Source organism: Vidua macroura, chromosome 15 (assembly GCF_024509145.1).
Source record: "Vidua macroura isolate BioBank_ID:100142 chromosome 15, ASM2450914v1, whole genome shotgun sequence".
NCBI lineage: Eukaryota > Metazoa > Chordata > Aves > Passeriformes > Viduidae > Vidua > Vidua macroura.
This window is the reverse complement of record NC_071585.1, coordinates 16,793,120-16,818,019: the sequence shown is the minus strand read 5'-3', so window position 1 is coordinate 16,818,019 and position 24,900 is coordinate 16,793,120. Positions and strand designations below refer to the sequence as shown.

The 24,900-nt window shown below is 46.7% G+C and overlaps 1 protein-coding gene across 1 annotated transcript in view; it reads left to right on the top strand.

Moving 5' to 3' along the window:
- Nucleotides 1–24,900, top strand: part of ERGIC1 (endoplasmic reticulum-golgi intermediate compartment 1) — a 58,238-nt gene that overhangs the window by 20,849 nt on the left and 12,489 nt on the right. The window contains exons 2-8 of the mRNA XM_053991398.1: nucleotides 410–471; nucleotides 6,801–6,873; nucleotides 16,192–16,286; nucleotides 16,915–17,039; nucleotides 19,334–19,438; nucleotides 22,428–22,488; nucleotides 23,565–23,665. Coding sequence (XP_053847373.1) covers nucleotides 410–471; nucleotides 6,801–6,873; nucleotides 16,192–16,286; nucleotides 16,915–17,039; nucleotides 19,334–19,438; nucleotides 22,428–22,488; nucleotides 23,565–23,665 — 622 coding nt within the window. The remainder of the gene's footprint in view (nucleotides 1–409; nucleotides 472–6,800; nucleotides 6,874–16,191; nucleotides 16,287–16,914; nucleotides 17,040–19,333; nucleotides 19,439–22,427; nucleotides 22,489–23,564; nucleotides 23,666–24,900) is intronic.

Here is a 24,900-nt window from a genome sequence, read left to right as displayed (position 1 = left end):
TTTTGGCTTGGCAGGATACAAATGACAAGGGGCAATACAGGTTGTGTTTTACAGGGGTTTTTATTCAGGAGTCTGAAGAGTATCCTTTTCTTTTTGCAGTGGTCTATAAACTTGTCCAGCATGACTTCTTGCCTGGCTGCTCTCACAGTTCAGATTGCACAGATCCACAGCAGGGAGGGGGAGGGAAGTGCTTTGGAAATGGGAGCCAAGACAGAGCACAGTTACATAATTGTACAAAAGAAAAGGGTTTTTTTGTTTTGTTTTTTCCTTCCCATATCCTCCTGCTTACTGAAAAAAATGTTGTTGGAAAGCTGGATGGAAAAAACTTCAGCATCGTTCATCCCTGTGGGGGCATGAAATGTATTGAAATGTTCCACCTGTTTTATGGCTGGTGCTTTTCCTCTTTCAGGTTTGACATCTACAGGAAGGTGCCAAAAGACCTTACACAGCCAACCTACACAGGGGCCATTAGTAAGTAACTTCTTTTTGATGTCCTTGCATAGCCCTGGTCTAAAATTAAGGATTGTTCGGCCTCCCTGTCTGCAGGGAATTCTTTTAAAGGGATGTTAAGTGTTGGAAAGGGTGTTCTTTTGTTGCTGAGGCAGCTTGTTCTGCCCATCAAACAGTGGAATAGTTTGTGTGAATTCAGAATTGTAGCATGGTTTGGGTTGGAAGGGGCCCTAAGGAGCCTCCAGCTCCAAGCACTGATAGGGATCCACTCTCACTCCCATGTATCAATACACAGACTTTGGCTGATACTGATCTCTTGCCTTGGGCCCCTTTTCCTTCCTTCCTGCTCCTGAGGGAGGCTGGAGGCTGAGTAATGCCATTTCACACAATTATGTGCAGCGAGCTGGCTGGGCAGAGGGCTTGGTAAACATTGATCAGGCTGATCCTGCCAGGCCTGTCATTACCCTGCTCATGCAGCTTTCCTGTCCCTTGGAGCAGGGACTTCCTTTGATCAGGGAGCTGTGCCCCACTCAGCCATGCTGGTAGATGGGTCAGTAGTCTTGTGTGTCATTGCTGACGTGAGTGATGTCACATCCCTTGGTGACAGCACGCAGGACTGAGTCAGTGCCAGTGAATCAGGACACAAAGGAAAGCCCTCTGTGAGCTGGAGAAACTCCTGGCTGTGAGCATGGTCGAAGAACAGGTTGTCCAGGGTGGTGTGGAGTCTCTGTCCTTGGGGATGCTCCAAGCAACCTGCTCAGAGCAGGGGACTTGGACAGGATGGGCTCCAGAGAGGTCCCTGCCAGCTTCAACTGTCCTGTGCTTCTGTGAAGATAACACATTTCCCTAAATATTTACTCAGAGTCCTTGTCCCCTGAGTTCTCCTGGCCACTGAATTACTTGTATCCCAACTCCCATTTGGGTTTGTTGAAGTTGTGAACAAAGAGCTTGACTCAAACTGTTTGGGAATTCAGGGGCGGGTGAGATTTAGTGTTTTGAAAGAACACTTTGAACTTGTGAGTGATCCTGCTTTCTCTTCTGTTTTGGAAACTAAGAGTTCCCACACTGCCACTGGGCTCCCTTTGAGAATTTCTCTTGTTATGAATCACCTGCAAAAGAGTATTTTAGAAGCAAAAAAAAACCATCAAAGGCCACTGAGTTTAGGCTTTCAGATCTGCAGTAAACAGCTCAAGTGATAAGTCTGTTGTGGGAAGGCTTCAAGGTTGTGACTCTTCCTTACAATTATTAGCTGACTTATTTCTCTCTATTGTTATTTACAGCTTCTCAGGCTTTGATTTTCTTCTCTGACTGGTTCTCCTTCTTTTTCTCAGGGTGTTTTTAGGCAGCCTGATAGAAGCTTCTGAACCACACAGGCAGCAAACAAACTGGTGGCTTTGCCTGTGAGGATCTTGTGAGCAGCTTTTCTAATGGGCTTTTTTCTGTCTGACCAAGCCTGTGGCTTGTAATTTGAAAGCCACTAATCTTAGGTGTTGTAGGAGGCCATGGATGAGACCAGCCCATTGCCAGGCCAGTTGGAAGCCTGGGAAGGTTGCATGACCTGGTGAAAAATTGCTTTAGGGATGTCAGCCTTTGTTAACACCGGGGGCTTGAGTGCAGGGGAAGGTTCTGCCTCTCAAAAAAGCTTTTAGGCTTTAGTAGTCATGTGGAATTACTGTGACTGCAACTTTATTTTGGCTTTCTTTAAGTCCTTGAAGTTAATGATATTCAACTATTAATTTAGGCCTTTTCCATATGATTTCTGCTGAAACCTTAGTTCAGTATCACTTCTGGTGCTGAAGGCTTTCTGGAATAGGAATGGACTTACTGCAGGGTTTCAGGGATTGTATAAAGGTCTGTTTTAAAAAAAAAAGGTTGAAGTTTATTAGGGAAGGCACAGATCAGATTACAGAAGAAAGGAGATGGAAAAGAGCAGCTTTGCTCCTGACACCAGGGCTGAAGAGGCCAAGGTTTTTAGGGAGAAGCAGCTAAGGGAGAGTGAATGTTGGGGGATTTTGAGGGAGAAGAGCAGGTGATCTCAAACATGAGCAAGCTCAGAAGCCGGCTGGAGTTATTGAGGCTTTATTAGGTATGGCTTTTTAATTCCCAAATTTGTAGGCAGTGAACGCTGCATACAAGATACTTCAGATCTGTGTGGCAGCCACTCAGCTACAAACAATTTTTTTAGGAATGAAGGAACCAAGAATTTACTAAGAGTGATGTTTGTCCAGAACAACAAAGCCACTGCTGTGGAGTTCTCTGGGAAGTGTGTAGAAGTTACTCATTCCTTTTCCTCAGTAAAAGTCCCTTTTTCAGGCAGCATCCCTGTCGTGCTGTTGTCCCTCTTCCACCAGTTTTTGCAGGTCCTTCCACTGTGTGCAGCATGTCTGTGGTGCCACTGTGACAGACGTGGTGACAGCCTGGCCATGTTTGGGTACAGAGGCAGCAGCAGCAGCACTCCTGGCTGGCTGACAGTTGGCATCTGGCTGGACAGGAGCAGTGGGGCTCTGGAGAGGAGCCTGCAGCCCAGGCAGCTGCTATCACCATCCTGCTCTCCATCCATCAGTGTGGATGCATAGCTTGCATGCACATGTTGTATGCACACATGGAAACGTTATCCAGAAATACTCTGTGCTGTTTGGGGGCTGGAGTTTTAAATACACATCAGGAAATATCGAAGTTATGATTCACATGGCGCCTGTAACAGGACCCGTTCCTTGTGCTTCTTAGCAGTTTGCTCCAGTGAATAATAAATACTATTAATTTTATGCCTTAATATAGGCATGGCTCCATGTTCTCAGTCTGTGTGATGTGTTAAGCACTTTGCCTTTCTCTCATTTCTCGTGGGGTGGGGAGGCAAAGCCAGGAATGCACGCAGACGGGGTTTGTAGTGGAAGGGATAAGTACAAAAAGGTTAGTGCAGGAATAAAAACCTTGGCAGAGTTTCCCATCCTTTTGGGATTGCATATTAGCAGTGTGTCTACACCAGCAACCTTTGATACATTGATCATGTTATCATATTAGAGCTTTAAAAAACCTGTCTCAGATGTTGTTGGAGTTCTGTGGGAACGTCACCGTGCTCTTGCAGTTAAGGAAGCTTTATGCATGAATTGTTTGATTCTGTCTGATCCCAGCCTTTAATCTACTTTTCCAAATATAATACACTTGTCAAATGTGGGTGGTAGGACTGCACATTTGCATGGAAGCAGGTAAAAGCCTTCACTGTGAAACAAGCAGCTGAAGCACCCCGTGCATAAATTCCTGTGCTGGGAACGTCGTCTGTGCCTGCAGCTCCAGGCTGAGAGAGGAGCTCCTGTTCTGCAGATGAGGAAATGCTGCCTCTGGAGAGAGTAACTGATAATGCTGTCACATGAGTCTCATGCCAAAAACTCCCCCTGCCCTGGAAATGTGTGTATATAGGAAGAGTTTAACAGTCCAGTGTCCTCTTTCCCAGAGTGTCGGGCAGCAGATGCCTAAGAGCAGGAGGGGCAGGTTAAACACTTCACCAGGCTTTGCTCAGTTGGCTCCTGAGCTTCCTAAGCTGGAGTTGGTTCCTTTGTGTTTAGTATCCCTCAATGGATTTCTTCCTCAGGGCATGTATGATTCCTTTTTGTAACCTAACAGGTTTTATTTCTTAAGCAACCTCAGCATCCGTAGTCAAGAATCCTCAGAATTCAGTTGTGCAAAGGAAAAACTCCCCTTGTTTTTAACCTCCCCTTTCCATGTAGTTCCCATACTGGAAGAGACAGTGAGTGGTTGTTCCCCACTCATGTCCTTCAGGCTGCTCATGATTTTATATCCCCCTCTCATGTCCACCCTCAGTAATCTCTTTTACAGCTTCAAAACTGACTCCGTGGTTTGAGGACTGGGAAAAGCATTGAGGAGCTTTGAAAGTCAATCCCTGCCAGGCACTTCAGGGCATTCTTGCAGGGTTTTTTAGATATAGGTTAGTGGAATTTTACTGTGCTGTGTTTGGTAAGTATTGTCACAAACCTTCACTGCAAGAGCTGAAGTGAAAATGGACTTGAGGGAGCAAGTACTGGAAAAGAAGGTATTTTGATTATATAAGTAGCAGAGAAGGAAGTTTAAAAATTGGAAGAGAGAGGAAGCTCTGGGAGAGAATTAAGTTAAGAGAGTTAGTAGTAGCTTTCCTAGAAGTGCTTGAGAGCAGAGAGGTCTGGCTGATGCTGTGGAAAGCCTTTATGGGATTGTAACAAGCAGCAAGGAATATGGGAAGCAATTAAAGAAAAAAGAATTGTTTATGTCAAACACTGTCCCCTGCAAGTGCCAGAGATCAGAGATCTCGTGTCTCCCTGTCAATGATCAGCACTACAAACACTGGATCTACTCGTGTGCTGCCTTGGTTTCTTTTTTTGGGCTCTTATGTAGGTGTGGATGTTCTCACAAGAATTTGCTGCTGTGCTTTGAGCAGACCTTTCTCCTGGTGCCCTGTGCCAGGGGCTCAGCTGGGTCACAGCCCTGGTGACCTTCTGTGTCCTGACATCCAAGACTTGGGAGCAACTGTGTGCCCATCTGAGCTTTCTCTTCAGGAGTTAATATCCTTCTTGCTTCCTGTTTTCCTACTGCTCTTCAGAGGTTTTTTTTTTTCCCTCTCTTTACTCATTCTAACTAGTGGATTTTTTGGCATCTCTGTTAATCCCTTGCACTTTAGAGTGGGTCAATAAATGAATCCCCAGTTGAAATTATTCTGATGAGGAAGGGGAAGCAACGCATTTCTCTTTCCTCAGAGCTGGAAGAATGAGGCACAAGGCTTTAGGTCACTCAAGGCTCTGTCTCAGTACTTGCCCTCAGCACCTCTTTCCTTCCCTTGCCTGTCCCATTCTTTACCAAGGGAGTGATAAAATTGTTCCCAGCCTGTTGTTACTTGAGCTTCCTGAAGGAATGGGCAGTCAGGCTGTACAGGTCATGTGGAGTAAAGTTGAGGAACGTGGCTTTTTTTTTTTTTTTTTTTTTTTTAATGTATTTCTCAACCCTAATTAGTGGCTCTGGTGAAGTGGTCATTTCACATGAAGAGAGCTGTGCTGGGATGGAGGGGTTGTGCTGGGATTGTGCTCTGGCTGTCACAGCCCTGGAAGAGCCTGTCAGTTCCTGCTTTGCCCTTCTGCGAGTGATTCATGATGAATTTGGGTATTGTATTTAACACAGAGACACACTGCAGCCCTGTCCCCTTGAGCTGGCACATCCTTGCCTGCTCCAGTCATCCCTGAACCATAGGATTTACAGCTGTGCTTCCTTCCAGCCCCTCCTGAGTGGGTGACTGTCACTGCTGCCTCACTGTCCCTGCTCAGGGGTTGGAATAATTTCCTGGTGAAGAACAAACAGTAACATTCCAGTTACTTTGGGTTCCCTCCATGCCATTCCAGGTTGGAATTCCTAGGAATTGTTGTCTGGGTACCTCACAATTCCTTCAGTGGGGATTTTCCCTCTCTGCAGAGTCAATTTGTCAGCAAATGGAGAAATGAGAGAAGTCACTGGCTGCACAATTCCAGTATTGCCACGTCTCTGCTGTCCCAGCTCTGAGGTGCCTTACACAGAGCTTTGGAACCTGACAGAGAGCCAAAGTGTCTCCTTATCCCCAAAACACTGTGTGAGGGGACTGTGTGCTTTCAGAGCAAGGAGGTGCTGGTTCTTTTTGCCTTCTGGAGGTTTTGATAGTGATAAAATTGGGGGCCAAGGCTCCAAAGACGTGATGTTGTCAAGCAGCTGTGTCAAGAAGAGGCAGACCAGCTTGGTGTGCTGAAAATGGAGAATGCAGGAGCTGTGGGGAGATGGAAATCATGACAGAAAAAGTGGCCCAAAAGTGGAAGATATCCCTGTTCTGGGTCATTAATGATTAAGCCAAGGGATGCTCATATTTTCACTGCAAGAGGCAAAGAAATTAAGATGAGGCTTTTCTAGATAATCTTGCCTTGAGCAGAATTAAGACATGCCTTTGATAAGTCCCAAGGGTGGGGATGCAGTGGTCAGGATTTTATGTGAACTTGAGGGCTTTTATTTTTTTTTTTTTCTTGTGTGCAGAATCTTTTAGTGTTTGCTCAGTGGGAAAGACACAAGTTTGGTATTTATGCATTCATAAAATAATAGAACTTTTAATGGTTCCTCAGGATGTTTGGATTATTGGCATGGCATTGAATCACTGCTCTGGTGGGCTCCTCTGGGTCATAGACTTGTTAATAGAAAATTGGTCATAGACTTGGTCATAGAAAATTGTTAATTCTCAATTGTGAATGGGTGGCATATCCATAGGGGCAGTGATATGGCTGTGTGAAAACAGTTTTTGTCTTTGTTAGACATACAAAACTAACCTTTTCCTCTCCTTGCCTCTGTTCCAGTCTCTGTCTGCTGCTGTCTCTTCATATTGTTTCTCTTCCTGTCTGAGCTCACCGGATTCATAGCCACTGAAATGTAAGTAAAAGTCATGTTTTCCCCTGTTTGTGTGGATGTGAATCTTTACAGCTTTACTGTTATCTGAGAGAAATATTCCTGTAATTTCACTAGGTCATTTAATTGCCTAATGGCTTTGGGATTCCTTTAGGTTGAGTCTAAATTCTCAGACATCCATTCAGCTTTTTAATTTGCTAAAATTAATAGGCAAACTTGGTTCTGAACTATTTTTGATAGAGGAAGCTGTTCCAGACTTGCTTGATCCTTTATTAGCTGCATGCTTGATTGCATAATTAGCAGCATGGAGAAATGGATTGCATAAAATAAGAATTATTAATTTAATATCAATAATTGCTTTTTTTTTATGATGTCAGAGCTGAATCTCTGATTCATGCAGGTAGTTTTATTAATGTGTGAATTTTTTCTTTTTTTGTTGAGCCTTACGAGGAAACCTTATTCACAGGTTTTGTGCCTGAGGACAAGTTGTCCCAGGTGGTGACAGCTGTGAGAAAAATGGAAATAACTTCTACTTTTAAAAATTGTTCATTGAACAAGTGTGAAGTACTTATTAACATCGAGTTAATCAGATTTTTATTTTTTTCCCCCTGTTCTCATATTCTTCCTGCCTCAAAGTAAACTTGTAGTAACTCTTTAACACACCTACCTTTGTTTTGGGCTCTAGGAAACCTTCTCCATCACCCTGCTGATGTGGCAGTGAGCTCACTGAGTGTGAGGCACAGTTCCTGGATAGCTGGGAAGGGTGGAACTTCTGTCAGGCTCACATGATGGTCCTGATAGCAACAGATGTCAGTGCTGAGCTCAAAGGCTCTGAAACCTTGCTTAGATTGGCCATTTTGATAACCAAGAGGCTCTCTCATTGTTTTTGTGCAGCTCTGTCTTGGATCAAGAGTATAATTTCAGGACTAATGTTAAGGTTGACTAATGTTTAACCGAAGGCAGGAGTGTAATCCAGCTCGAGATCATTTTTTGTGCCTGTTGCACGTTTACTTCAGAGATGGTATCACAGATTTCTTGCTTGCTCACTGTTTCTTTGACTTCAGTTCCGTGTGTTTGCTTGTGAAATCCGGGGTCACCTTATCAGCCACTCCACAGAGCTGAGTTTCCTTGGGTTTCTTGTTTTAAAAAACACAGAAAAGCTAGAAAGACTGCTTCAAGTCAAGCACTGCTTTTTCTTGCTCTCCTCTTAGATGTCATTATCTTGCCTGGTTTTCTTGTTTCTTTCAGTTAATGCTTTACAGGAGGAATTAGTAATATTTACCTAGTTTTGACCCAGTTAGTGGAGAGCACATCTTTATGTAGTGGCAGTTTCCTGACAAGAAATTCCTTTTTGAACAGCACAATTGTATAATTCTCTGAGGCCTCTTCTTGCTTTTTCCTTAAGAAGATGATGCATTTTCCACAGAAATATTGGGAAGTGCTGTAACACACTCAGCTGACAAGTTTCTCATTAAAACCTCAGAGAGATGGTGAAGTGCCTTTCCCAGCAGGAGCTGCATGGGGAGGAGATGTTTGCAGGCAATAAAGGAGTAAAATTTGAGAGAGGCATGTCACACAAGAGTCTGGGACAAATGACTGCAGGAACCTGGTTCGTCATGGACTGTCCAACACAAAAGCTCACACAAAAGAGTAGGACAGCCTCCTTCTGATGAGTTACAAGTCATCAGACTCTTGCTGGGAACATTCACCCCCAGCACTTGTGAAAAGGCTCTCCCAGAACAGTGGAAATACTTCAGAAAGTCACTTCAAGTCCTTCCCAGTTCAGCGACTTCGAAGGCAGGAGTAAACTTTTATTTTCCATTTCTTACTCATTGGTTTCTCTTCTGAGAAACCCAGTACAAGTTGTTGTGAGCCTCTTGTGGTTCCCTTTCAGTCAGGTGTTACTGGCAGTGTGTTGTGAGGCAGCAGAGCCTCATCATTGGGAATAATAACTGGGAGCTCTGCGTGGTCTGGAACTTGTGAGAGCTCTGTGCTGCCATTAAACTGGGTAGTAGCAAATAACAGGGGAAAAACTGTCTCAAAAAGGCTTTTGAGCCTTATTTTCCCATGATCCAAATACTTACAAATATATGGAAGATTCCTTATGTGCAAACTGTTCAGTTCTCATCAACTTTTATTGCAAGCTTCAAGGTTTTTTTTTAGTATTAAGAGTCTCCTACAGCAGATACCTCACCCAGATTGAAGTTTCCCAATGCCAGCCAGGACCTGAATGATTACAGGTGTGCAGTTACATGGGGTGAACTTTCCTGCTTTGTCACTGCCAGCTGTGCTGTGAGACTGCATCACTCTTTCTCCTTTTGTGTCATATTTCCCTTAAAGCACTTGACAGAGCCAAGCTGGGTGGGGAGAGCTGCACAATTTTGATGACAAGGTAAGCACTTGGCCTGGTGTTTTACATCAGAGACGTGGCAGATTCCCTGCTGAGCACTTTTCAGAGCCCTTTTCCACCGAGTTTTTGTGTGTGGGGTGTGTGCAGGGACAGCTCCTCCAGGGCAGTGGTGCCCACAGGATTCCCTGTCTCACTCTCAGCACCCAGAGCTTCCCTTGGTGGCTGCATTTCAAGCAAGAGGTTGGTGTGGTTTGTTGAGCTCGTGCTGCAACATGAGAAAAGAAGGTCTGCTCTGCACCACAGTGACCCCAAATACTCACTGGCTCCTGCCCACTGCTGGACTTTCTTCCACGTTCACATGAGTGCAGCAGCTCCAGTGCCTGGCGTTACTCGAAATCTCGGTTTGGCCGCTCTTGCCCAACTTCAAAGCTGTTTTTCCTTGACCAGCCCATTGTGGTAGCATTTACAGTCTCAGCTGCTGAAGGCTTGTCTGGGTGGCAGAGAGCCAAGAAATGACAGCTTCATCTCGAGGATCAGAGTCACAGCCCTAAACCCAAACATTACCTGTGTGGGGAGGACGGCAGCTGTGTCAGAACTCGTGTGGGCATTTCTAATGAGCAGCCAGGGCTGTGTCTGGGCACAGGAGCTGACTCCAGTTAGGAAGTCAAACCAAGACACTGCAGGAAGCTCATGGAAGAGGTAACACACTCTAAAGGCATGTCCTTTTCTGCTGCTGACGGGTTTCCTGGGGAGACCAGCCCTGAGGAGAGTAGAAAACTCCCAAGCTGCTCATCTTCCAGATTTATTGTGTGACCCTAACAGGCTTGTGAGCAGCCATGAAGGAAATCCAAGCTTGGCACTTAGGTGGGGCTGCATCCTTCCCAGGAAAAGCACAGTCAAGTCGTGGTGAGGGAAAAGAGCTTTTTTCTTTTCTCAGTCACAACCCATCATTGCCATTAAGGGGAGGGTGAGTTTAGCTCTGGAAGTCAAGGATCTGCTTGATCTTTAGGTTTTTTTAGTCCAGACTAAGAGCAACTGAAGACATAGTCCCAACTTCAGGCACTGGAATGTCCCCATCCCTGGAGGTGTCCAGGGAACACCTGGATGAGGCACTCAGTGCTCTGGGCTGGGTCACAAGGTGGGGATGGGTCACAGGTTGGACTCGATGATCTTGGAGGTCTTTTCCAACCTAAGAACCTTGATGAATCTCCTCAGTTCTGTAGAAGATAAAGAAAAGGAGGTCTGTGCTCCAGTTTGAACATCTGAAAGCATCAAACACTTGTCCCACTGAGCCAATGACTCAAATGGCTGAAGAAATTAAGCTAAAGGGTTAAGTGTGTCTGGTTTTTCCTGGGCAAGACCAACAGTTGGTTGAGTTGAGAGTAGTCTGAGTGCTATAGCAGCCTCCTCATTCCTCTGCTGCTGTGCTGCAAATCAGAAGCATAGAAATCACCCATCTCTTTCCTAATTAACTCAGATCAGCGCTAGACGTTAATAGCTGGCAAGATGATAATCTCACAGTTTTATCACCCTAATTAGGTCATGAATTATGTCCTGTAAGATCAATAATAGTTTTCCAAGTATTCCATCATTAAGGATTAAAGATGTAATTAACTAATCTAGTCTGCCTTGCATTGGCAGCCAGGGGAAGGGGTAGGAGGGTATGAATGTGGTGCTTGTGGTATGAATGTTTGTGCTCAACATTAATTCATCTGCCACAGCACACTGTAGGAAGCAACAGACTGTTCCTGGCAGTGTTTGCTTTTTTGCTTTTTTTTTTTTTTTTTTTTTTTTTTTTTTTTTTTTTTTTTTAATGTAATAACAGACAAAACCCTATCTGAAGTGACAAGTTTGCAAATTGGAAAGCTGAGCCCCCCACAAGGCAATTAATTACTTCAGCAGAAAAATTACTGCCTTTTCATGAAAGCATAAACCATGAATCACAGAATCACAGAATATCCTCAGCTGGAAGGGACCCACTAGGATGATCAAAGCCCAATTCCTGGCCTGAAACAGGATAGCCCCAAGAAGGCTGTCAGGAGTGTGGGAGGAAGCAAAACCCCAGGAGTTTCAGGGAGCAGTGTTCCTTGTCCACACTGGATCCATTTGCATGCCCAGGACTGACCCTGCAGAGCAGCAGGATTGTCACCAGACCTGTCTTCAGAGGCTTTTTATCCCACAGCTCTCCAGAGCGTGTGGGGTGTGTTTTGTGGCTCTCAGCCCGTGGAAATGGTACCAACCAGCAGAGTGTGATCCTGCTGCAACAGGGGTTCCTTCTGCTGCAAACCCTAATCTGGGAGCACAAGCCAAGAGATGCCACAATTCCTGTGCCCTGCCACTGAGCTGGAGATGCACCTCCAACCCCGCTGGCTCAAACATTTGAGGCAGATGAAAAGCTGGAGCCAAGCAGCCCAAGCACAGGCAGCAGAGCTTTGTAGGCAAAGGAAATTGGAGCTGTAATCCTGCTCCTGCCGTGGACTGACCTTGAGACAGAACCTTTTCTGCAGAAGGATGTAATCCTTAGCAGCTCTGAGAGAGGTAGGCAGGTAAGAAGCTTAATTGATGTTTGCGTGGCAAGGTGGAGATTACCTAAGAGGAGGTGTTGGAGGTTTGTGCGGGGTTGCTGTGCCCTGTGTGGGCTTGCAGGAAGCGGAAGGTCGTGTCATGATGTCATTTGCAATTCCTGACTCAAGTCTACATTGACGTCTTTCGAACCCTTCTCCTTCTTCCTGTCTCCTGGAGAGCTGCAATCCCTTCCTTTGTAGGGCAGAGTGTTTGCTGTGCTCCACAGCTGATCTGGGACAAGCACCTTCACACTGAGGAGCTGATTGGGATGCAGAAGATGACAAATGTCAGAGCAACAGACACATGACGCAGCAGAGAGTTTGCTGACCTGCTTGTTGTTGTTTCTTCAAACAAATTGAAAAGAAGATTTGTCTAATGCTCTCTGCTCTGGCACCACTGAAAATGTGGTGATGCAGGAATCTCAGCACTGGAGGGTTGTGTCTCTGGAAGGTGGTTGATTAGAGCTGAAAGGGCAAGTGGAGCCAAGAGGGCTCACCTGAGAAAGTCTTTTGAGAAGCTTTGGGCTTCCTCAAGAAAGAATAATTATTTTCCCTCTTAGGCACAGGGTCCTGGAGATGAGAGGGTGCCTCCTGGGAGTTGGAGGACAAGGTAAAGTGCAGCTTTCTGGAGTAAGTGGCTGTATTTTCTCTGTGGCTGATGACTGAGGAGTCTGGCTGATTGTTTGCTGTGAAAGGGGGAGAAAAAAGGCTAAAACCTGAAGAAGGGACTTGGGACAGGGAGGACAGAGGACAAGGCAGATGTGTTTAGAGGGCACCCACGCAGTGTGTGAAGCTCTGGGAGGTGGATGCAGTGCCCACCCTCTGATCCAAAGGGCTGCAGGCTGTTGAAGTGCTGAAGTTAATGGCCAGAGCTGCTGGGTGGAAAGAAGTTACTGTGGAAGTTTTGTTTCTGGGGAAACGAAGCTGTTGTGCCATAAATCCGAGACCCAAAGCACAAGGAACAGGTCTGACTTTCTTTGGATAAAACCCTGAAGCCATGGTGTGCCCTCTGGCTGCTGTGGCCCCCTTTCCTTGGCTCTCACGTGCCATTGGCATGATCTGGCCAAAGGGTCCCTGCAGCTTTTTGCGTGGAACGCTGGAAGTTTGTAAGCAGACAGAGTAAGCAGCCCAGCAGCATCACTCAGGAATGTGAAGTATTTCCAAGTGGCTCTTTCTAGAAGTGAAGCAGATTCCTGATGTGTGGATCATGGAGAAACTTCCCTCCTGTTCCTCGGGTCAGTGGTGGGAGGCTCTGTGGGGGTGGGAGGTCCAGCTCTCACCTGTTGTGTGTACTCATTGTACTTTCAGAGCTCTGCACCCTCACCCTCCTTCATTGTGCTGCTTTTATTCAAATATTCCTTAGTAGCAGCCAGGAAAACACCAACTCCTACATGTTTGGAGAAGGTACATCCTGCCTTTGGAGTCACGATATGACCAATATCACTGCCTCTCTCTGCCTGGCCTCGGGTTTTATTTCCCTTGTGACCATCCCAGATTTACTGTTAAGGCACTTTTACTCCTGGGACACTTTGTATTCCAGGACAGACAGCTATAAATTAGAGTCAACTTTTTTTCTTCCACCAGAGACTTTATTCTTTCAGGGAGAGTGGCTAGAGGGGGTAAATAGTGCTTTTTCTGACATCCCAGGAGAGTCTGATTTAATAGTAGGAAGGGTGAGTGCAATTTGGCTTCGTGGCCATGGGGAGGAGGATGGCAAGGGACGTGTGAGTGCCAGCCCTTTGCCACCCAAACCTGGGTGCCAGTGGCTCACTGGAGGGAATAGCCTCGACCCTGGAAATTTGCATTACCTGTGAGATTTCCAGAATTCCAATACTCCAAATATTTGAGGAGAGAAACAGCCAGTTTGTTAAAAATAACATTTCTTGTGAGGTTTGCCCCACCAAAGTGCAGCCTGTGGTGTGTTGTCATTGTACCCTTGGTTCCCCATAGTGAGAGGGAATATCAGTGACACACAAAGGATGCACTTGGGGGCTGGATTTGTCAGCTGTCAGAGCTGATCATGCCATGAGGAGGCAGTGCCTGGAGCTGGGAGGGAGAAGCAGGATCCAGCTGGATGGGTGCTCCATGGAAGGTGATGCTGCTGGTTCAGATGAGGGGAAGGAAAGGAAGGATCCACTGTCACGAGCTGCCTGATGTCTGTGCAGTGATGGATTGGGTTGTGAAATTTGGAGCATGAGTTGGAGAGGGGCAGGGGGCTACTGGGTGAGGAGGAGGAGGAGGAAGTGACCGTGAGCCTTGCCCAAGGGACAGGCTGGGAGCCACTGGTCCAGTGACCGGACTGCGGGACAGGAAACCAGTTTCCTTCACCTGCAGCTAATGGGCTGTGTGACCTGCACAAGCTGCCCTACTTCTCTGTGCCTCAGTGATCCAGCAAGCAGCCAAGTGACCTCAGCACTTGCCTTCCTGTGTCAGAGCTCCCACGGGCTCCCCGTGAACAGTTCATCCTCTGATTTTGCCCAGAGAAATCAGAAATTTTTTTCTCGCTCGCTCATCACCAAAAGGTTCCCGACAGGTTCAGGGTTAGAAATCAGCAAATACAAACACTGACCGTGCTAGGGCTTTTCTCCAGAGAGCTGGGGTGTTGAGCTGAGCTGCTGGACCTGACCGTGCTCTGCCAGCCCTGCTGTGAACTCTCCTTTAGCCAGGAGCGCCCAGGTGCCCGTGGCACTGCTGGGCACCTCTGGGCATCTCGGCCAGCACGGCGCTGGGAAGGAGCCAGGGGTTCTGAAATGGGCTGGCTGGAGCTGGGAAATGGATGGGAGCACTGAGAGGTGCCTTGCTCTGGGGGATTAATGCCCATTCTGGCTGGAGCTGCTCCTCCCGGCCCTATTTGGATATATGACTTAATCCAATCTGCCCAATCTGTCAGTAATGAACACGTAGAGGAGAGAATGCATTCCACCCAGGAGGAGAGGGCTCAGCCAAAAAGCTGCTAACTAGGTCACTGATGAGCAATCTTTCCCCTCCCTCTGTGTCATTTTTATTAATCACTTGAAAAATAGGTTGAGTAATGATTGCAAGCAACTTGTCAAGCCAATTAAAAACAGAGAAAGGTAGGGCTGTGAAGCCGAAGACAAATGCTGTGCTGGTTTTAAATGAGTGTCTGTAAACCCCACTGACCTGTGAGTAATTGCCTCCAAAAAACCTGGCAGCAGGTGTGTTTCTCAGTGTCAGGGTTTGTTTCTTCTGCATCCACAGGGCAAACAGTTCACCGAGGCCCAGAGATGTATCACCAGAGCAAAATCACTTTGAATCTGTCTCCTAGCTGCCTTAGTCTGCTTTGACTCTTAGCATGTGGACTCTCCAGTGGGGCTTGTCAAAGAGTTAGTGCACTTTGAATGTAAAATAAAAATGCTGCAGAGCACTTACTGGTTTTATTTTATGCAATTTGCCTGAATCTAAGCTCCCGTAGCTTTATAGTCTGCCCAGCTGGAAGATAAATCGTCAAATCTTATTTGTTGAACAAAAGAGCTTCTAGGTAATCTCACCATCGTCTCAGTTCAATGGGGTGAGTCTCCCCAGAGTGGATCCTCCAGGACCATTCAGCACATTCAGCACTGGGGTTGTTTTGGTTTATTTTTACGTGTGGATTGGATTGTATGTGCCAGCAGTAAATATTTATACTCCTGCATTGCTCTGCCTCTCTATCTGTGTTTTGTCTCCTGTGAGGTGCGTGCCAGCCCTGTGGGTGCTATGAGACAACATTACTCTTTGGGAGGCTGGTGTAGAGTGTGTGAGATCCTGCTGTCCAGGATGTTTCTTCCCATCTGTTCCTGGCTCAAATCCCCTTCTCCTCAATTTTAGTCACCACTTTTGGTTGCCATTCATAGACTGGAATGTGATATTGAGGAGGAGAATACAAATATGTCATGCTGCCTTCCTTCTCTTGCTGCTGCTCTGTCAGCTGGGTGGCAGTAACAAAAGGCAATTAGTGACACAAATAAGCTTTCCTGGGGGTAGTAGAGAGCAGCCTTTCTCTAGAACTATTTGTGGAACAAATGGAAAAACACATGATTCCCTCCTGCCTAAAAGGAGTAGCAGCCCTGGGGAGGGGAGGGTTGGATCAATAACCTGCCATCTCTTCAGCATTAGGCTCTTGTTTTGTAGCTCCTCTGAAACCCCAGGGTGGAGAAGGGTACAGGGAGCACAGAAGAGAAGTTTTGGTTTTTACTGGTGCAGAACTTGTTTAAAGCCTCCTGCACTTGGCAAGCAAAAAATCAAATTAAGCTGTGAATTGCCCCCGTTCCATCCTGGAGAGCTTTCCCTTCTCTCTGTAACTCTGTTGTAGCCATCACACAATCAAACCTCCTCTTTCCAGTCTCTTTTTCCCCTTCCCCATGCAAGTTTTTGGGTTTTCCCTGTGGGAAGCAGCCCTGTGCCTGAACCACCTGTGTTTTTGCCCTGCAGAGTTAATGAGCTCTACGTGGATGACCCAGACAAAGACAGTGGAGGGAAAATAGAAGTGAACCTGAACATCAGTTTGCCAAACCTGCACTGTGAATGTGAGTACCCCTTCACTTAGCAGCTTTTCTTTGTGCTTTGAGTAATACTTGAAATGGGCCCAGACTGGTACAGTGGTCCTTCTTCTGTAACAGGATGGAAATAAGTGGCTGCAGCCTCTGCCAATATCCCTTTGCTTTCTGTTCCAGGCCAGGGCACCTGTTTTCTTGGACCATGTGTTAGTGGCTGATCTTCACTGGCTTCTTTCTGAATCTCATTTATTTTCTTTCTTTTTTTTTTTTTTTTTTTAATACCAACCTTTTTGTGTCTGGGAGCAAGAAACCTCCCAGGTTCCATCTGAATGCACCAGCTGGTTGTTGGCTCTTCCCAAGTCACCTGCCTTGTCTGCCTGAAGTTTTTCTGTTTGTGTGATTGGGATTGCAGACAGCTGGCAGGACATGGGAAGTGTGTTTGTGTCAAATAGGCAGCGTGAAAAGTTTGGTTACAAAGCTTTTGGGGTATAACAATTTTTGACAAAGGACATTATCACCTCAGTTTAGTCAAATGTCAGGAAAAAAGGTGTGGATTTTTTTTCAAGTAAAGGCAATACATCCTTTTCCTACACAACCTTCCTGTTACTTATTTTGTTTGATTTTTTTTTAAATTGTGTTTTCCCTCCCACCCCTGCAGTGGTTGGACTGGACATCCAGGATGAAATGGGAAGGCACGAAGTGGGTCACATTGACAACTCGATGAAGATCCCTCTCAATAATGGGGATGGCTGCAGGTTTGAGGGCCATTTCAGCATCAACAAGGTGAGTGGCAGTGACACTGGGTGAGGGTGTGCTGGCTGGGGAAATGCTGGCAGGATCCATTTGTAGAAATGAAAATTTGGAAATCTGTGTCTCTCCTGCCGTGTGTGTGTTTATGACCCTGATCAGACAGAAATTCGAGTCAGTGTGGGGAGAGGAGGCTGCATGGCCAGTCCCACAGGGAGTGTGTTAGATCAGGGGTTTTCTTCACTCTCCAGAGCAGGTAATGGAGACAGAATTGCTGAACAGAGAGAGCAGCTCTGTGCAGCAGCCCAGTGTTCAGGGGATGTGTGAAAACCCTACAGATGCCAAAGGGCTTCTGTGTTTACTCCTCATGACTCCTGCAGCTCCAAAACCTGACTCTGTGTGGAGAGGTCTTTGGCAGTGGCTGCATCCCAGCTCTCCTTTGTTCTGAGAGCTGCAGAATGACAGGAATGTTCCCTGCTGGAGGGTGCCAGGGCTCCGTGCTGGGATGTTTGGAATACAGCACGTGGCCCCACGCATGCTTGGTGGGGATGCTCTGCTTCTGTCTCAAGGAATGAAAATCCAGGCCTGGAGGAGGCTCCTCTTTGGGATGGGTGTGTTCAAGATTGAATAATCTTGCTATGTAATGCTGGAGATGACTTGCTGGGGTGGGGGAGGCACTGGTGGGACCCACTGATGTCCTAAGAAGGGCACACCCTTTATTCACTCCTCTTCGTGTACCACAGGCTACAGAATCCTACTTCCTTCTTTTCCTCCCAGGTCATGTTAAAGCACATCTAAAAATAACAGACAGGGCCTCTTGCTGATTCTGTGGAAAGGATTAGGGATTTAAAAAGAGGACTTTTTCCTCATCTCCAAGCCACCAGGATCGCTGGCAGCTGGTGGTACACAAAACTGGGAAAGGGCTTCTGGAAAGGTAGTTCTTGTCCAGACAATTCCCAGAGCACAGAGCTGAGATACCTGGGGTTTGTCTGCTGGATGTGGTGTGTCCTGCTCACAAAGCAGCTCTAGGAGGGGGTGCAGAATGTGGCAGTGAGGAGCTTCCTCCACTGCTGATTTGTGTCTCATTTAGTGGCTGGGACAGCTGTCACAGGCAGGGGAGCTGACCCAGGACTTCTGGCTCTGGAAACCCCAATCTCTTGTGTGTGACCTGGAAGTCTGCAGTCCCTTGGCAGGAATTGGACAGGCTGAGCTGGGAGCTGGAGTGGGACCTGGCCAGCCTTGGAATCTTGACCAAGGCTTGCACTTAGGTGTTGCTGTCCCAGCTGCTGAGGGAGGACAGGGTGACAGTGAGATGATGATGGTGTGTGCTGCTTGCTGCAGGGCCTGACGCCCTGTTTGCTCAGCTTGTTTATGACACAGCTTGGTGTCCACACCTGAAAGTGTTCCCAGGAGTGCACTGCTGCTCCTCAGGTCATTAAATCAGCTTTCCTGAAAGCACATGGAAGGGCATGTGGCCTCCCATGGCCCTGCTGGTGAGGTGTCTCTGCAGAGAGCACTCTGGGCACCAGTTGTATAACCACCCTCCCACTCCTGCCTTCAGCCAGATTGCTCCTCAGGGTTGCTTCATTTCACAACCTTTTCTCAATAGGAAAATATTCTTGCACCCTCTGTGACAGTGATTGAGCTGAATCTCCTGAAGGACTTCAGGGCTAGTGACCTGAAAAGTGCATGCATGCAGAGTGGTGCCATCAGAGAGACACCAGAGCTCATTTTCTGCCTTGGAATTGAGCCTTTAGGTGAAACTTGTGTTTTTCAGTTCTTAGTATTTCCCTCCATTAAAAAAATTAAAAGGAAGGGCTCCTGCTGTCTCCTGCCAGGTAGAGAAGGGGAAGATCTAGATTGGTTTGTATGGGGTGCCCTCTTCATATAAAACTCACTCGTGCACACCATCTCAGAGGTAAAGTTGCTCATGACTGGTGCCAGAAGAGAAATACATCCCAGCTTCCTGGGCTGCTCTGCAGCAGTGGGCCCGTTTGCAAATGCCAGATGTGGGAGTAAGGCATTGAGCAAGAGAGACAGGAATTTTATTTTAATAGGGATGAAAGACATAGCCTTAAGTGCTGGGAATCCCTGGAGCTGGGAGTGACCCACTCATCCTCTCTGGGTCAGGAACATCAGCAGTGTGGGGGTGCCAGACTCCGGGGCTGCAGGACTTGAGTGCGGTGGTGGTGGTCAGCTGCAGGAAGGTATCACACATTCTTCCATCTTCCTGGATGGTTCCAGGCATTCCCATGTCACATCACAGAGCCCAGCAATGCCTTGAGGGATAAAATGTGCAATCCTGTCTTCCCTGTCTTGGCTAATTTTAGGTCCCTGGTAACTTCCACGTGTCGACGCACAGCGCGACGGCGCAGCCCCAGAACCCCGACATGACTCACGTCATCCACAAGCTCTCATTTGGGGACAAGTTACAGGTGAGTCCTGAAAATTCCCTGGCTGTAGGGGAATGCAGTGAGAGTGGTTTAATATTAGACACTTTGGTTTTATGGAAGGCCTGTGTGTCCCTGCAACGTAAGCTCAAGTCTGGAAGAGTTCACAGCTGCCACCAGCTCGGGCAGGAGCAGTGTCCAGTCACAGAGCAACTGTGCTGTGTTCTTCTGAAACTCAGAGTGCTTTTGGAAAACTCTGTGGCTGTCTCTCTGCAGGGAGTTTGAAGTGAGGGTTTGTGGCCCAGCAAAACCCTGGTTTTAGCATGAGCACAGCAAACAAACCTTTCTGCCTTTGTGGAGGAGCAGTGATGCACTCAGGGAAGATGTGTGCTGGCTACTGTGTTCACCACAGCAGCAGCCAAGCTCTTTCTAATTCACTTCACTCTACTTGTATAGCAGACACCTATTAGTCAAATTTGCTCTGTGAAACACAAGTTAGACTTAGCACTGCCAGTTCCCTGCTGGGAAGAAGCTGAATGCATGCACTTGCCCAGTGGATAGAGTTTCACCAGGTGCTGCAAGTTATGTAATATTACCTGATTTCTCAATAAGGACAGATTACAGCACTTCTCTAGCCTACTTCCAAGGAGCTGGCCTCACAGGTGGGAGTTCCACATGTGCACACCCAGCTTGAGACTCACCCTAAACATTGCTTACCCATAGTCTCTCTGTAATCTTCTTTCCTCAGCACAGACGTCTCATTAGTCTGCTCCTTGTACACCCACTTCCAAAACCCTTTTTCATGCTAACAAGTCTAAGCGTTGCTTTGTAGTCTTCTGATTCTGCTCCCGGCTTCTTTTAGGAATTATCTTGTGTGGGAACGAGGAAATATTAGCGTATAAATAAGCTTGGCTTAATGTCTGTAAAGCACACTGAGATTATGAAAAATATGAGGTGAGTGGTAACAGGGAGTTGTGCAGCCTGCGTGGGAAATGGGTGCTCTGAGGAAGCATTCCCATTGTTTTATCATGGAGTGCTGGAGTAAGGCAGCTGGAGTGTGAATCAGCACGAAGGAGGAGCCTGGAGAGACAAGCAGCAAGTGTCTTCAGTTCTTGTGGTGAGAAACCTGTCTAGCAAATGTGGAGTTGGCTCCTGACTGGGACAAGTTCAGATGAGTATTTTCAGAGTTCAGGATAACTGCTCCTGGCTGAGTGCTCAGGGAGGGAGCTGCAGGCAAACAGCAGCTCAGCAGCACAAATTAAAGAAAGATATGTTCACCAAACAGGTGCTACCACGACTCAGCAAGCAGTGAGAGCCAGCAAGTGTGGGGAGCTTTAACTCTGTCTAGGTGCACCTTTGAATATTTCAGGTTGTCTCCACCTGCTTTGATGTAATAAAAGCTCATATTCCTTACAGAGTGAGGAGCTTCTCATTCACTCGTGTCATGTGCTGGGAGTTTGTTCTTTGTGGGTTGGTACTGACTCTGCCACTGTGATCCACGGAGGGACAGGCTGTGTTCTCCAGAAAAACCAGTCTCTTTGAAGCAGAGATTTAAATATCATCTGGCACTTGAATGAGCTTTGAGTCTTCATCAGTACTTTGTGCACAACAGTGGCAGACTTCCTGTAGATTTTTCATCCTCATTGAGATGAGATCAGAATGAAAACCTGCAGAATTAAAACTCATGCAGTGAGTTCCTGCATGTCAGGTAATCCAGTGAGGAGAGGGATGAGGAGAGCAGCACATGATGCCTTTTTACTGTCAGGGGCAGATGACTCTCCTGACAAGGTTAAAGCCAGGATTATTCAACACCATAATGGAGAACTCAGTAGAAATTATGACTATTATTATCTCCCATTTCCACATCTCTCTCTTTACTGGGTTACCTGATGGCTGGAGGTAGGAACTCATTGGTTTGAATTTTGGTCTTGATGAGGGGAGAATCTACCAACATTTTGAAGTGGACCTTAAAGACTCTGGCCCAGATATTCTGTAGGAGACTTCTTAGCTGTATCAAGAATGGAACACAGCACTGTAGCCCACTCCAGGGGCTTCTTTTCTTTCTCATGCCTTTTACAGTGAGTAAAGAATGAGCACAGCCTGCAGATGTAGTTTGGGAATGGTCGAGCTTGTGTGAAATTCCAGCAGAGCGCAGTGTTGGGAACAGGGAGATGTCCATTAGGATGGGACAGACACATCCACGTGCTGTCAGTTGTTGAGAGGGTCTGGGAAGGAGATGGCATTGCCCTGTTGGTGAGGTGAAACTGTCACACCCATGACCAAATCCTCCTTCCAAGCTCTTCTTCCCTGTTGTCTGACTTAAGGTCAGGAGTTTCTGGGTTGTGGAGTTCTTTGTCCTTTCTTTGTACCTTGTGAGCAGCACAACCTCTGACCTACAGCTGCTGCCATGGGCCTTTCCCTGTCTGGAGAGTTCACACATGGATTATTCTGTTGCTGGAGATCAGACTCCAGGTCACAGCGTGTGCAGGGCATGGAAATCCTGTTACTCTGGGCAAACAGATACTCACAGGTCTGGATTCAGCTGCAGGAAAAGCTGAAGGGATGTCAGTGTTGGGATGTGTCATTCCCATCTCCAAGGCTGAGTTGTACAGACCCAGCTGCTCTGACACGAGCCACCCTTAGAGGAGAAAACTGAGTTTTAACCCCAGTGTGACCCCCATCTGTTTCCCTTTCAGCTTGATAAAATTAATTTCAGAGTTAACTCTGCAAAGCTCTTAGGAAATACCTCACAGTGAAAATTTCACAACTGGCCTCTTCCAAGTGCAATTCCTTTAGCTTTGGAGTGGTTTTGGAATTTCATCTTGTAAGATGTTGTGAAATCAGCTTTTTCACTTGGAGCCAACCACTGTGATGATGGTCACTGAAAGATATTTGGGGTCATCTTTTACTGGGTTGAGGCTTTGTTTTTTGGAAAGGTTGAATCAGGCTGATCCTCTGGTTACAGGGTAGGGAAGCAAAGGTCAAGAGTATCAAGTCAGAGCAGAGTTTCTTCATCCTCCTTTTTGCTTTCCAGGTCCATAACGTTCACGGAGCATTCAATGCCTTGGAGGGAGCAGACAAGCTCAGCTCAAACCGTGGGTATTCCTGGGGATTGCAGCTCTCAGCCACCCTCTGCAGGAGGGGAAGCAGGGCCATTCATGCAACACTGCTGTATCCAGAAGTCTTTCATTTTGCTTCTTCAGCCAAAATGATCCAGACTTTGCTGGCTGACATTTCCATTTCCTCCAGTGCTACAGAAAAGGCTTAGCCCAAAAGGTCCTTTGCAGTCCTTATGGAGTTTTTTGTCCATATCCTGTTCCTGCAGTGTCCCTTTGCTGCTGTTACTTCCACCAGAACTCTGCCTTGTACTTGTGTTGCAAATTACCTTGAAATTTCTACTCTGTGGCTGGCAAGAGGGACATTTTCATGGCCCAGCACAAAAAGGAAAATTCAATGCATGCTACAGCTCAGTGTAGAGAGTTGTCTCTTAAATGTTCAGGCTCCTCCAGGACATCAGTCCTGTCCATTTCTTGGAACAAAATTTCTATGGCTGTTCCTGAAGCTATACAGTTGTGGTTTGGGTTTTTTTTTTTTTTTTTTTTTTTTTACCTCCAGGAGCCAAATGTCATCGTGTTACACTTGGCTAGAGGATCCTTCAGAGATGTCATTTAGAATTCTGTTTTAGAACTGTTTTAGCAGACACAAAAACCAGAACGAGTCATTTAAATAATGGGAAAAAAAAAAAAAAGTTAAGCAGCTGTGGGAGAAGGAGGATGAGAAAGCAAGAAAGAAATGGAAGTACACAGGTTGTGATACCTCAGGTTTTTTAGTCAAAATGATCTCAGTGGGCTGTAACCCTAACCTCAGCCAGTTCCTGATTTAACCATGCTGTTTGTGGTGGTGATAAAAGTGTTACCATTTATAGTGGCAGGCAGTTAGGAAGGTTCGAGTAACCCAAACCTTGGGTGGGTTGTGGTCCTACAGAAGTGGTGGGCGGCTTCTGGTGTCACCCAAACACCTGCCAGAGTTCTGAACAAAGGGCACAAATGTGGGATGTGGAGCTTTGTCCCTGAGATAAGGAGGAGGGAGACACCCTTTTCTGTGACTTGTTCTGTGGGCTGGCTCCTTTCTCTCAGTGCTAACGTGTCCTGTTTTCCTTCCCTGAGCGCAGCCCTTGCCTCTCACGACTACATCCTGAAGATTGTGCCCACGGTGTACGAGGACATGAGCGGCAAGCAGCGATACTCCTACCAGTACACGGTGGCAAACAAGGTAAAGGAGCAGCTGCCTCCTCTCTGCATCCCAGGGGATGCTCAGCCACCGTTCCTTCCCTCCTGCTCCTCTCTGTGCCCTGTGGGTTTGTAGGTGAGCAGTAGCCTCTGCTGGGAGAAGGAGGAACTGAAGCTCCGCAGAGCGGGGCTTTTCCTGCTGCTGGCGTTTGCCAGGCTTGGGGTTGTGAGGGCTCCTCAAAGCAGGTGGTGCTGGTGCTTTCATTCCTCAGGAAGGTGTTCTTCCCTCCTGGCGTTCTCGCCTGTCAGTTTAGCTGGTGTGGATTTCTGTAAATTGAGTGGGAGGTGTTTGCAGGCTGCAGGAACTCCTGTTGTGCCTGGCAAGATGCATCTGAATGGGAACTGGAATGCAGCTGAACACACTGAACATCACTTACACCTGGTTTTAGTAACAAAAAGACTCCGTTGTGATGGATGGATGAGACAAATAAATCAGCGGAGTTTTTAGCTTTTTACAAATGTTGATTTCAGGCATGAAGCCACTGAGCTGTAGCAGCAAATATGTGCTGGTGGAGTATTTCACAGACCCTGCATTATGATAGTGAATTATCACAGAATCCATTAGTTTAGAAAAGATCCAAGATCACCAAATTCTACCAGTGACCAATTCCCACCTTGTCACCCATCCCAGAGCACTGAGTGCCACATCCAGCATTTTAATAACTCAACGTATTGATTTTTTTTTAAGGGAAAAAAAAAAAAAAAGAACCTATTTACTTTTTATGGTAGAAAGCACCTTCCAGCTGAAAATTACTTGCCATTCAGGTGCTAAATGAAAGTCCAAAATCTGTTTGTAATATCTAATTACTTCTAGTTTGCCCTAACTGATAATTAAGCACACACTCTCCTGGACTAGTTCTCAGATTAATGTTCCTGACTGGTGACTTTTGGGCTTGCTTGTATGGTGTGTCCCAGGGATTTGGACATCTCCCTTTGTTCAGATTACAATGTATTTGTTCTGCTTAATGTCACAACTGCTGTTCTGATAAGACTCCTGTGACAGGAGTTCTGAAAGTAATTTGGAAAATTGCAGGAGCTTTTGACACTTCTGTGAGCTTGGCTGCAAATTGGGGCATTCAGCCAAGTCTGACTCATTAGGGCAGGATTGCTGGTGGGGAGGAGGGGAGAGGAAGGAAAAAATGAGGTCAATTCTGTCAAAACTGAGGTGCTGAAAGCACTGCTGCCTCTGTGCTTTCTCCTCGTGGTGCTTCAGTCCTT